At 50.5% G+C, this 13789-nt stretch overlaps 1 protein-coding gene across 4 annotated transcripts; it reads left to right on the top strand.

Moving 5' to 3' along the window:
• Positions 1–2880: 2880 nt before the first annotated feature.
• On the top strand, positions 2881–13789 carry LOC121589357 (sodium-coupled monocarboxylate transporter 1). Of its 4 annotated transcripts, none has more exons than XM_041908202.1 (4): positions 2881–3661; positions 11082–11748; positions 11812–12569; positions 12652–13789. In XM_041908202.1, exons 2-4 carry the CDS (start codon positions 11082–11084, stop codon positions 13189–13191), a joined length of 1965 nt encoding a protein of 654 aa, XP_041764136.1. In that variant the 5' UTR covers positions 2881–3661; the 3' UTR covers positions 13192–13789. The 4 variants fall into 4 exon arrangements, with proteins under 4 accessions (XP_041764136.1, XP_041764134.1, XP_041764133.1 ...); XM_041908200.1 differs by lacking the exon at positions 2881–3661 and adding an exon at positions 6415–6554; XM_041908199.1 differs by lacking the exon at positions 2881–3661 and adding an exon at positions 7430–7907.

Raw genomic sequence — 13789 nt, 5'->3', positions numbered from 1 at the left:
GCTCACATTCCTCATCTTGATAGATAGTATCGATAGTAAGTATATAGTTACAAACCGGACAATACAATCATTTATCTCGATATCTGATCGTCTTGAAGTGTCTTATATCACACAAGCAAGAAACACCGAAAGCCTCCCGCAAAAACTCAAACTCGTTTATGTGGAGTCTAAAACATTCAATCAATTCAATCCACCTGATTTGACTTTGGTGCAGCGTCGGCTTCTGTTCACGCCTCGTACACGCACATTACCCCATACTACCCCTGCGAGCTGCATACACCTTAACGGTGCTTACCTTTGTGACACAACCGTGTTTTATTCGCTCTTTCATTCGGCTTCTAGTTTGAACTTGACTCATAATTTATGCATCAACAGCCAAAAAAAAAAAAGAGAAGAAAAAGAATCAAACAAACACAGGCTACAGGTGATTGTTAGCTGCTGGTTTAGGGAGGGACCCGCACACACACACACACACACAGTCGCTGCCGTACTTTTCCTCGGCAATTCGACCGTCAACAACTAGCAGGCTCGAAAGATTTTGGTATGATTTGCGGTAACATTGACACAGGTGTCTGGTACGACCTTCTTAATGCTCCTATGCGGTATGGTATTGGTGGAAGTTTTCGGTTTCAGTTAGCAGATGCATTAGGACCGGTCGGTAAACAAAGCTACACCAATGGTAGGGCAGTTATCATCGGCCGATGATAGCACGTGCTTGACGCAGTTAAGCGATCGTACTGCACCGTCCAGGTAGGTAGACATCTACAATCAAACGGCTGATAAGTGGTACGGGTCCGGTCAATTTGTTTATGTTGCAGACAACAATTGGACGGGTGGAATTATTCCAAAACCCTGGGCCAGACCTGGTGACTAGTTAGTTGTTTATTTAGAGCGTAAAAATGTGCGCTGAATGCTAATGGTTGGGATTTTATGAGCAGCAAAATCGAGCACACTATCAGTGCAGCCAGAGGAAGTTTATGTCAACAGCTATTTAGCGCCCTATTCACCACCTGTGGCAGGCAATGCGGGCCGCGAAATGTGATTGATTCGTTCCTCTCGCTTACTATCTGGTGCGAGCCTCCCGAGATAGTGCTCGACGTACGTCATATGTTTATTTTTCCACCTTACTACCTGTCTGCCTCAGACAGACCTGCATCAATATGTTGTAGTTCGCGGACGGCACAGGCATCTCTCAGGCAGACTCGCCAATCAAAACCGCGATTGCAGTGCCAGAGCAAAGGCGATGATATCATATCTCCACGCAGGCAAACCAGTTCAATCCAACACCGTTCCGGTTGCGCGCGGTTCATTGATAAAATTCGTTGACCTTAGCAGAGTGCTCAGGTTGGGCTCGCGACTGTTTTTAGTTGCCTCTCTACTCTCTGCCTCAATCTGCATACCCGTACAAAAGGCACCGGCGAGAGAAAAAAAATGTGTGCCAAAAGTGGCGCGTCGCCATTTATTGTCGCCGTTTTGCTTTCCTTCGCTCTGCAACATTTTATCAAACAATAATGGGTATAAATTTGGAAACTCAAGCGCCCTGCCGGTCTGTGACGAAGCATTGCATTTGTCTTTGTTTTGCGTTCAAACACTGGCGATCAATAGAGGAAGCAAGCCGTGGCAGCAGCCGTATGCTGTGCTATTACTGCGATTACTTTGATACGCGAATTGGCCGCGAAACGGGCCTGCGCTAGCAAGAGATTTCGCTAATCAGCAACGCTAACACATACCGGCCGTCCAGTTTTAGCATGTCTGGTGGTGGAATTCCCATTAGCACCTGATCGCTTCGATGGTCAGCCGAAGGGGCGGGAGGCGTGCGATGTTTTTAGATATTTTAGTACTGATTATACGGGAAAGCCATGTAGCGATGATTGGTGGCGACAAGACCAGCTGGGTGCGCATGAGTCATCAATGTACGCGGGGTTCCACTGGACAGGTAGCAGGCAGTAGGCCGTGTGTAGAAATTAGCACCATCACTTTCAATGTACAAGCAGATTTGGAGGAGAGGGGAAAATTGGACATTTGAAGTGTACAACAGACGGTCAATCGTAATGACAATGCGTTTGGGTTGGTATTGATGGTGGTGGTGGACCACTCTCCGAGGCCCTCTTCGAAGGCCGTTGCCGGGTACGCGCGTATCGATCGTGGCCGATCGTGCTGAAGGTAAGGGCTTGATCACTCTGTGTGTTTGTGTGTGTTTATTCCCACTGCAGAGGGGCAGGTGACCCTCTAGCCAACGGTAGACAATACAGAAGAATATGAAGAAGAAGAAGAAGAAGAAGAAGAAGAAGAAGAAAAAGAAGAAAAGAACCGTGACGGACCTTGCCCGAGAAACTCCTTGGTTCGGTTGCTGCTGGCCTGGCTGGAAGGTACCGGCATCGACCGCTTCTAGCTGGCGGGGGACCTGTTTCTCGCTCTGGCCGATGGGGTAGAAGTTGTTGCTCGCCGCAACGGACCGCAACGTTAATTCCCGCAACGGACCGAGGCACGTACACACACACACACACACACACACTAAGCTGGTCTGGTCGGGCCGGTCTGGCTGGTCATCTGCAAAACAGCAACGCCGAAATCGGAAGGTCCCTATACCGATCAAGCCGACCTCAAGAAGCCGGCCCAGTAGAAGCAATCAAGCACCAGGCAAGGGTGAAAGGGTTGGACATGGAAGCACACGGTAGGAGAGAGAGAGAGACAAACTCACGTCCGAAAGAATGATGGGTGAAAGGGAGATGGTGATCGTTGCACAGCACAGCAGGCAAAAGGGAAGTGTGTGAAGAAGCGGGTCGATCGTCGATCGGGCTCGCGCTCCACAGTGAAGTCGCCGCGCAAAACAACGGCCAAAAACGGCGTGAAGCGCGCCAGAAATTGCAGAAAGCCGAAAGCTTGTGCCGTGAAAACGGACACCCCCCGCCCGGGGACACCCCAAAAATCGTGTACTGGTGTGTCTGTGTGTGTGAGCGTGGCAGAGTGGGAGGGAGAAGTCGTACGTGCGCCTCGCTGGTGGGTAAGTGAGGTGCGCGATCGCGACCAGAAAAACAGACCTACCCAAGACCTGGACGAAGCAGGACGTTCGTCACTTACTAACCTCCAGCTGGAGACTTGAGGCGACCGCTTTTTGGGTTGTTTTCGCGATCGTTAACGTTTAAGGGGGTTTCGGGGCAGCCGTAAATTCGTGTGGTGTTCAGCGTTCTCAGTTAAGCGGGAAGTAGAATCGTAAAAGTACTACATTTTACAGTGCGCTTAAACGACGGGTCGTGGACGCTTAACGTACTTCCCCGTCGCAGCCAAAGCCACATCAAGGTGTCCCCGGGGAGTGCGCACGTGACTTTGCAGGCTTTGCATAATCGCTGCCACCAGCAGCTTAAGCATTGGTTGGACAACAAACGAAGTATATCCCAGTGGCATCCGGTAGCAGGGAACAAAACACGGTGTTACATATTTCAGTGTGCGCGGTGTCCGTTGTGGATTAGTGTTTTTGCTATTTACTTGAAACAGTGTTTACATGTCGTTACAAGTGTCGTGTCGCTAGACTTTCAACGTACTGTGTGTGTGTGTGTTTAATTGAAGAAAAAAAGGCTGCATTTATTCCAAACAAACGTTTAATGTAAGGCGAGTCTATTTTGAACAACATTCACACGATCGTCTGAGTTTGTTGATAAAGGTAAGTTCCTCGATCGGAATACATTGGGTGTAATGGGTATGGGCCATCATTTTTATCTCGTAAACAGTAGATAACCTTCCCTGAACACTCTCCAGCCAGCTGATAACATGCTAGCTGATGTATGTGATTTTAATTACAATGCGAAAGATGTCTTCTTGCGTCGTCGTCGAACTGGTTTCCGATGCGATTTTGGCAAATGCTATAATGGGCGTGCATATTTTTGGTTTATTTTGAAAAGATACTGAACATTCTTTCCAAGAGTTTCGCAGTCCGACAGCTAGACGGAGAAGTAATTTCGAGAAGACGTCGAATTGGAAGATTAATTGCAGATCGATCGTTGCAGTGGCGACGTCGGCAAGATCTCGTCTGGAGCAAGTGGCTCGCGCCACGCCATTTGAGAGACCAATTATGTCGATCTATTGTTGTGGCAAAGCCACGCGAGAAAGGCAGGGAAATGATTGGGATCGCGTACGCAACACGCTACACAGCACCGGGGAAGTCTCATATTACGAAGCGCTGCCCGTGAGTTGCTGCCCGTTGTTTGCAGACGCATGCTAGACCCATAGATGGTTATCGAAGTTGATTGTTTTGCCCGTGCCCAGTGGATTCGGTTTCACGTGATTTCGATAAGACCGTGCACGGTACGGTGCACGGGACTCGATGCAAAACCTATCTGTCGCTAAGTGTGCCAAAAGCAAGGAACAACCAGCTGTTGGTGCTTCGTGATATCTGCAGGCAAGTACGCCTACGGAGGATGGAGCAACAAAGTACGATGTTTATCAGTGGTTTCTTTTTCGGGAGGAATACCTTTGAATGCCAGAAGCGCTGAACACATGAAGTACAGCGTGTAGTTACACTTATCTCAGCTGTAGGTCAAGCAGCTCCAAAGAAATTGAGACACTTGAAACGGTTTTGTGTATCGTGAGAACTGTGGAGAATGGGCCACTTGAGAGCCTTATAGTAAATGAAGATGACTGGGCGGTTTGGTCAAGCATCGTTTAAGAACCAGCCGGCAATGCAACTCTCCAAAAACATTCTTTGCGCACATGCTTGGAGGAGTTGGCATCGCGTGCACCAAGTCTCGTGACGCAGGTATGTCATCCTACGTGCCGCACTGTTATCGCAGTTGTTTGCGGTACGCTACTGTTAGACCGCTTGTGTCCGAAGCCAAGCTGACAAGACGCACGTCGCACCTGAAGTAGGTTCACGACCAGCGTGCGTGAAGGCTTTCTCGGCGATTGAGGCTCTGGAGCACCATACTATTCAGCTTTTCCAGTTTGCTGGTATTTTTCAGACATTTGATCTGCGTCTGCGTCATACTGACGGCGTTAGGTTCCACTTGCGCCCGCTATACTATATAAATATGATTTTTTTTCTCCATTATTGTTTCGATCTGAAGAGCGCTTCCTGTAATTTAAGTAGATCGGTTCCAGGCTCTCTAATGATTGTTAAATGGCACAGCAAATAAAGCACCATTACAAGAGAGAGAATAACTAAAAAAGTAATAGTACAATGGAACTTTATTTTGGGCGACCATGTTAATAGAGTTGTATCTAACCATTTACATGACAGGTGCTGATTATAGCACAGCACGCTTGACAAATCGTTCCCTTTTTTTTTCTTCTTCTGGGTGATTCATCCACCGTTTCTATGAATCAAAGAACGAACGCGCACATCATGGTGCCACATCATGAGCCCATGGATGGGAAGGTAGTTCCCCATCGCGAATGGTTGAGCTGCTACAGCTGCTGCCGCTGGCCGGCCAGCCGACGAGGTCAGGTGAAAGATTCCCGCAAAAGAGCCACAGACAGCTCGGGGTGAATGCAGGCTGGAGAGACAATAACAACCACCGAATCCGAAAAGCAAATCCAAAGTTTTGGCCAAAAATCCCCTTTCGTTTTGTGGCTCAAACCTGTTTTCGCCGAGCGGGGCGAACTTTTCCTATAGATCATGGAGGTGCGTTTGCGTCACGGCTGGCGGCGCAAGGAAGCCGGTCCAACAGGCCGGGACGGGAGATATACACATTAAACTGGTTGAAGATCACGTGATGGTACTGTCCTTTATTTCTTTTTTCTTTTGGAGGCGAGATAAATGGCGTCGGGTTGGGATTTTTTAGATCGCGCACGCATTCGGGAATATCCCAGATCTTTCTTTTTTGCATGCAGCAGTGTGAACGAACTTCACGCGATGCTCGTAAATTGAAGCGAGAGAAGTAGGCGTATGAGCACAGAATGCGTAATTGGGTTTTAGGCTTTAGTTTCGAGTTACGATGTTCTTCCCGTCCGTGAGAGTCTCAATGGTTGAGGATTAAGAGCGAGACAAACAGGAGCGAATTAAACTCCAATAAACTCTCGCGAGATGATGTCCATTCCTCTGTTACCTATTAAGACGATTAATAATACGACCGATAGGATCTGATAAGGCACCCTGCAAGAAGGCTTCGTGCTAGCCGACGGATATGACTGTCTGTCATAAAATTAGCATCAGGTGTGGTGGCTGTTCACGCGAGAGCAAGATGCGTGCGAACCACCACTAGGGCGTACCGAACAGGCTGATTGATTGGTTGATTGATTTGAGCATTTGAGTCGACATCGGCCGACAATGGATACACACACACACACACCACGGGCTCAAACGTGCCTGATCGTTTGGATGGGCATGGGATGCGGCTGATAAGCCAGATAGCGACGTTAGGTTGCTGTCCACTTGAGTCACCGAGTCGGCCGAGTCGAGCCTTTATAAATGCTATTGAACGCGTGATTGAGCTAATCAAAACGGTACCGATCGTTGTACGGTGTGGTTTGTGTACAGGTTGCTGTCGAAGTGTTTCCTGCGAAGACGATCGCCATTTCTTGTGAAGAAGATCTTCAATCGGAATACGGGCGCAGTAAAGGTAGGTGGAACGATTACGCTACTACGCAGAGGGCTTTTTGTAGCAAGTACACACTGAGGCGCAAAGTGCGAGTTTTCGAGCGTCACTCAGAGTATGGGGAGTTGATGGCTCTAACATGGCACACCTTTGAACTCCGTTCACATCACACCGAGATGATGATGAGGATGATGCGGATGCTGATGTGATCGTACCATGTTTCTCAGTAGTGACATTACTACTAATTATCCCCACGTTGACGTATTTGCTAGAATTAGTTGCGCGTGGTAGGGGGCAGCACGAAATGCATTTGGTTTTTGTGGTAGCAGAATGCACAACACATTTGCAAGAAACGATCCTCTCCAGCTCTCCAGTGTTAAGGGCTTTTTGTCTTCTGTATGTCGCGATGGGAAGCAGCAAACTGGTTTGTGGCATAGCGCTCTTAATGTGTATAGTTAGCTCGCATGATGGCTCCGTGCCGTGCCGTGGCGGGCAGCAGCAGCAGCAGCAGCACGTAAACAGCTGATGTGGTCGGGTTGGGCACGCACGTACCGATGCCGGGCGGATTGCATAAACCCCACTGCACACAAAACCGTTTATCAAAAACCGGACAGCGAGTTGACAACAGCAGGCTGTTCGTCTGTTGTTCGTCTACTTCCCGCGTGACGTGCTGCGCCGAGGATCATGGGTTTCGGTGGCCATTCTGGCGACTGATCGACAAACCCGACGATCGACCCGGCATGGGTAGCCCTCGACACGGCAGGGGAAGGTGTGTTGTTACGATGCCAACATCGCGATCGCAAGCCTCACGCAAAAAAAATACACCACATGTACAGCAGCTCTAATGGTGGTAGTGGGCACCGATCGTTCGACGCCGTTCGACAGTAGCAGCGGAACGTCGGGCGCGTCAGAGTCCGTTCGACATTCGACCAGCGGTAGTCGTCGTCGCGACAGGTGTGCGTATTTGTCGCTAGGTTCTGATGTGCCGTTTGCATTAAGAACCGGTCGGGCGGTCTTATCAGTGGTGCTTGTGGGACTCGCTGCGGTGGGTGAATGATTAACACGCAGCATAAACACACAAACCGGCACCCCGTAGCGTAACGCAAGGGTTTGAAGTGAGTGGTGCGCTGTTCTAGATTGGCTTGGCTGGCAACCAAACAACTTGAACCGAACATAATCACTTCTTAAGGTGTAGTGAAGCATAGAAAAGCAAAAAAAAAGTGTTTACACAGTGTTCAAAACCGCGACCTCTCACTCGGCCCTACCGGCCGCCACAGCCACAGTGTCACGTGCATTGAGCTAACGCGCAGCAGCAGCCGCCGCCGCATTGGTGCAGCAGGGCAGGAGAAGTGCAGTGCGCAGCGCAGCAAAATGCTGGTAAATATATCCGCCGATTGTTTACCGGTGCCGGTGCCGATGCGGCAAGGCAACAGTGTTTAACCGTTCGTTTTTATTAGCCCTTTTTTGCTGCTCCCTCTATCTTGCTGGCTATTCGGAGCTACGCCATCAAGCAAAGTGTCACAGCAAAGCGTACGAACTCGATTGCATCAAAAGCTTACGTTTCATCCGATTCGCGCCTCAAAAAACTGTGTGTATTTGTAATTAAAGACAGCGAAGAAGATGATCGTTAGGATGGGGCTGGTGGGATTAGTGTAGATTTTTTGTTGGTTGCGCTGCTATTGCATTGAAAAATGGGTTCAATTCGCTTGAGAACTCACATTGTGATGAGCACAGTTTAGGTTCTTCCTGCCCCGCGGATGCCGCGGTTACGTGGCAAATGGTGCTTACGCAAATGCGCTCTAGACGATGGTGTAAGATAGCTTAAATCAGTCCTTGTAAAAAAAAAACACACACACGTTTGTGTGTGGCCGGGTCCCCCATTTTTTTAGAACCATTCTTCCCTCACATGTGCGCTGCGTAACGAACCCGAACTGCAGCGCATCTCCTGCTCCAATTGTAGTGCACGTTGTGGAATGCACCGGCACGATCTGTTCCCACGCACTTTTCGCTAGAGACGCGAGCGAACACATGTGTTTCTGTGTGTTGATACACTGCATGTGGAGCGGTTTATTGAGATTAATAATTGCAGAACCGGGAGTGGACGCGAGTGCGCAAGCGAATAATGCACGACGAGCGGCGCGCGCGCTCGCTCGACTCATTCGCACTAATCTTGGCCCCCATTTGATGCTGATGATGGCACTGGGTAACGAGCACCGTTTGGAAAAGGTCGGCTAAGGGTTGAGGCGTACAGGTGATGAGGAAGCAATGGGAATGGGCAAAAGCAGGCAGGAACTTCGAGGAGGGGTTTGGGTTGGGAATTTGGGCAACGCCGGTGCTGCGTGAGGCGCGTATGTCGTGGCGCCGGGCAATTAGCAGCACGATGCTAATGGGCGTCCAAATGGGCAGTGCTTTTGCAGCTAAGAAGAGTGCATCGTTCATTTAGTTTGATCGGGCAGCTGCTAAATGGGCCGTTGATTACGCATTGTTGTGACATCTGGCAGTGGAACACGTTTGCTAAGTCCCCCTGTTTAGTAGAAGTTGATCGGTTGGAAGCAGCGAACGTACGAAGCAAGTATTCTTGTTCAAAACTGCACAGTTGAGGTTCGAAAATTGAAACAAGTTATTCTCTCTCCAAAAATGTTGACTGCCTATAAACGCCTGCAGGTATGCAAGTTAAAAAGAAATTTGAAATTTTAAGCAATTCCACGTTCCCGAGCTAGACAGCTTAACAGTGCAAGCACATAGAGAGCAAGAGACGAACGTACTGGCGCTCAGAAGGGGGTGTCGATCGATTTGATCAGTGACTCACAGCCTAAGCAAATCTGTACCAAGTGCCGCTTGTGTAACACGAGCGAGCGAGCGAGCGAGCGATGACTAGCGCACTGGATACACTGCAATTGCGGGTACCATCGCCACCTGCAATGTGTTTACTCATTAATCGTTGCACTTGGCAAACTGTTGCAACATTGCGCCTCTCTCGCTCCATCCATCTGATCTACATTACCCGCGATCGTCAGCGGTTAATAATGAGCGTTCAAACCCAGCACAGGGAGGACATGGCGGTGGCCGGAAAATCGCTTTGTCAACACGAGAACCGTTCATTAGTCGCTGTAGTCGCACCAGCGCTAAAGGTTTTTGGCTACATCGACTTGCGTTGGCATGCAGCAAGCAGACTATAGAGGAAGTTTTTGACTACCATCGTTAGACACAGTGGCATTCCAAAAAAAAAAAAAAAATAAATAAAAAAAAAATAAAAAAAATTGTGATCGAAAAAAAAGCATTCCGCTCTCTACCCAAGCAGAAAATCAGCCCCAACAATGCAAATCGGCAAGCGTTAATGCGTTTGTCAATACAGCTTGCACCCGCAGTCGGCAAAACGAGGCATCCTGCTGCTGCTGCTGCCTGCACATCGTTTGCTTCCGAACCAGATTTAGCTGATGGCTGGCACGATATTGACCCCGTAACGATGCACACACCCGCTCTTTCCCGTTCGTGGGCTGAAGGTGTTGTTCCGGTTCCGGTCACTGCCGCCTCGCTACAAATTAGTTTTTTGTTACTATTTTTGGCATGCCATTGTGTGTGTGTGTGTATGTTTCGCTTAACGAGGGGAAGTGTTTGTTGATCAATTATACAGCTGAGGAAGGGGATGAAAGAGTGCGGAACATAAGAATGGTGCGATTTTCCGTTTGGCGCTACCACGTGATTTGCAGAAGCGATCAAGCGCTCAAGTGACAAGATCCCACCGTTCCGACCTGCGTCCGTGGGTAAAAGTCAATGGCAAGCGTGTCATCCTCATCCTGATCAGCTCGCGTGACATTTTCGATGACGAAAAGTGCGAATTGATTGCGTTCAACGTCGGGCGGGAAACGAAAGAAGACGGGGGAGGGTGTGAAAAAACGAACAGACATTGTGGCCGCCCGCTAGTATACCTGTGCACCGTTGCTACGATGAAGCGTTTCGTAAGTAAGCAGAAAACGTCACAGCAAAGGCGTGTGACTGGCGCGTTTGTGTGCAGCCATCGAACGGTGATAATTCGGAGCCATTTTGGAGCGATTCGCCATTTAACGTGCGGCCACTAATGGAATCTTCTGGTTAGGAGCAGCACACATCGACGAGGATTATGAGCACGCGTGCTCATTTCGACTCGGTGGGCCAAAGCGGGATGCCGCTAGTTCCTCGCCTGGCGATTCAGGCACGATCTTCCTCCGTGAATGACGCGTATCCCCCCGTATGTAGACGTGCATTCAGTGGGGCGGTCGTGCCTGGCGCTTCGTTTCTCCGACGGAACAGCCCGAACCGTGGCCGATTGCCGATTGGTGGCCGACCGTTTGTCGGTGGGCGTGTGGGTTTTTGTTATCAGTGAGCAGCGGCAAATCAGACTGTCCGTTATTATCATCTCGGCGGTTGGTGATAAAGACAGGCCACGCGCAAATTAAACGTTTCGCACTTAGTACATACAATTTGCTCACAGATGTCGCCACTGTCGTTTTTCAAATCAAACGTAATTAATTGTTTTTTCCCCTTTTTTCGGGGTTTCCATATCTTTCCCAGATGGCACGCAGCTTTATGGACCTGATCTGGGACTACGCGGTGTTCGTGGTGTTCATCATCTTCTCCACCCTGTACCCTCTCTGGGGCCGGTTTTTCGGCAAAAAGGAGAAAACTAAGGCGGACTATGTGTTCGGGCTCGGGACGATCTCGATGGGTGCGATGATGCTGTCGATCGCCCGCGGCACGCTCGGTGTACGGTCGGTGCTGGGCTACCCGAGCGAGCTGTTCTACCGCGGGTCGGCCATGTGGGAAACGCTGTACGGCATGGTGACCGCCTACCCGCTGGTGTGCTTCATCTTCATCCCCGTGTACTTCAATTTGGGCGTCACGTCCGTCTACCAGTATCTGGATCTGCGCTTCAACAGCCGGCTGGTGCGCTGTCTCGCGTCCGGTACGTACATCGTGCGCTCGCTGCTGAACCTGGGCGTCACGGTTTACACACCGACCGTGGCCATGAACACCGTGATAGGGATTCCCTACTGGGCGTCTCTGATTGGCATTTCGGCCATCAGCATTGGGTTCAATCTGCTCGGCGGGCTGAAGGCGGCCATCACGGCCGACGTCATCCAGAGCGTGACGATGATCCTGATCTCGGTGGCCATTATCATCCAGTCGATGGTGACGGTGGGCGGGTTCGGGCAGATTTTCACCATTCCGGCCAATGATGGTGAGTAAGCTATTGCTGGGTGTCCCAGTGGGTTCGCCTTATTCACTCAAGTCTCTTTTGCAGGTCGTTTGAGCTTTTTCAACTTTACCGGCGATGCGACGGTGCGCGTCGATACGATGTCCGCCTGGCTCGGGCAGCTGTTCATGTCGCTGAGCATCTTCGGCTGCCAGCAGAACTTTGTGCAGCGCTACCTGAGCATGGGCACGTTCAAGGAGGTGCGGCGCACGCTGATGAGCAACATCCCGGTGGTGATTGCGCTGTTCTGTCTCGCGTGGATCGTCGGCATGGGCGTGTACGCGGTGTACGCCGTGTGCGATCCGATGAAGGCCGGCTACACCAACAAGATGGACGAGATCCTGCCGTTCTTCGTGGAGGACAAGTTCGCCTACCTGCCCGGAGTGCTCGGTATCTTCATGGCGTCGCTGTTTAACGGGGCGCTCAGCCTGAACGTGTCCAACCTGAACTCGCTCGCCACGGTCACGTGGGAGGACTTCCTGTCGCATCTGCCCCGGTACAAGGGCATCAGCGACAAGCAGCAGCTGAACGTGATCAAGTTCATCGGCTCGATCTACGGCGTGATCGTGATGGGCGTCGGCTTCTCGGTCGGCCTGCTGTCGGGCGTCATCGAGAGCAGCATGCTGATGACGTCGGCCACCTCGGGCCCGCTGTTGGGGGTGTTTCTGCTCGCGATGCTGGTCCCGATCGCCAACTGGAAGGGTGCCGCTTGCGGCATGATCGTGTCGCACATCCTCACGCTGTGGATAACGTTCGGCAGCTTGACCGTGTCCAAGGAGGTGGTACTGCTACCGACAACTATTGAGGTGAGTGTCTCTTTTTTAGCAGCAGCTCACCCCGCCGTACAGAGCTTTGCAGCTAACGTGTTTGTTTACTCTCCTGTTTTAGGGTTGCACAAATGACACCTTCTCTTCGGGCATCACAAAGCCCACCAAATCCTGGCTGCTGGCAAACACCCCGCTCGAGGTAGAGTCGGAGTTTCCCTACTTTGACACCACGACGCACGCGCCGCTCGAGCGGACGATCGGTTTCCCGGAAAACATCTACTCCGTCTCGTACATGTACTACAGCCTGATCGGCACCTTCCTTACCGTGGTGGTCGGGGCGCTGGTGAGCGTGCTGACGTCACACGCGGACGATGCGTACGACCGCAAGCTGCTACACCCGTTCGCGTACTACTGCAGCAAGCTGTTCCCGGGCAAGGAGCGCCGGTACATCTCCAATCCCGACATTCGCCCGAAGGATGTGGAGTCGGCCGACAGTGGCACCAAGAAGTCGCCCCTGGACGAGCTGGAACGTGACAACCACGGGTTCGACACGGTCTCGGAGCAGTCCGGTGTGACGGTGGTCAGTGTGGATCCGCTACCGCCCAAGCTGGACCGGCCCGAGGTGTACCGGAAGACGGCAGACCCCGAAGCGGATCGCTGATGTTCGCCCGACCTCGGACCAGCGGTCAACATTGGCTCCTCGCAAGCATAATAATATACACCTTTAAAGACTGTGATAAACTCAGCGAAACTTACCGTTTACGTGCAGCCACAACACTGTTAGGACCAATCTAACCACCACGGAGCGGGCGTTGCGTCTGTTTTGCGTCCCCAAAAAAATTTGGGGATTTTGATTTGTTTACTTATTTTTCTAGCCACTTTGCCACAATAGTATTCGACGTGTCCATTCGTGTGTGAGTTTGCGTGAGAGTAGTACAAGAGAAAATACAAGTAAAAGAAAGAAAGAAAGAGAGAGAGAGAGAGAGAGAGAGAGAGAGAGAGAGAGGCGATAAGAGGGATCTTTTTTTCTCAGCATGACGAGTAGCAAATCAAGTTGATCGGGTAGGATCTAATAGGCAACGCACCTTGTTACTCTAAGCAGCGTAAGATTAAGCATCGTGCATCTGCAGCGTTAAGGCAAACACTAGGGAAAAGGGAATCAACTGGAACTTATTCGTATATTTAATTGTAAGAAAAGGCGTATGAAGGCAGACTTTGTATGAAAAATGTAAAAAATAAATTATGTGCTATTAATTAAA

This window comes from Anopheles merus, chromosome 2R (genome assembly GCF_017562075.2).
Source record: "Anopheles merus strain MAF chromosome 2R, AmerM5.1, whole genome shotgun sequence".
Lineage (NCBI taxonomy): Eukaryota > Metazoa > Arthropoda > Insecta > Diptera > Culicidae > Anopheles > Anopheles merus.
The sequence above is the reverse complement of the archived record's forward strand: the minus strand, read 5'-3'. Positions and strand labels throughout refer to the sequence as shown.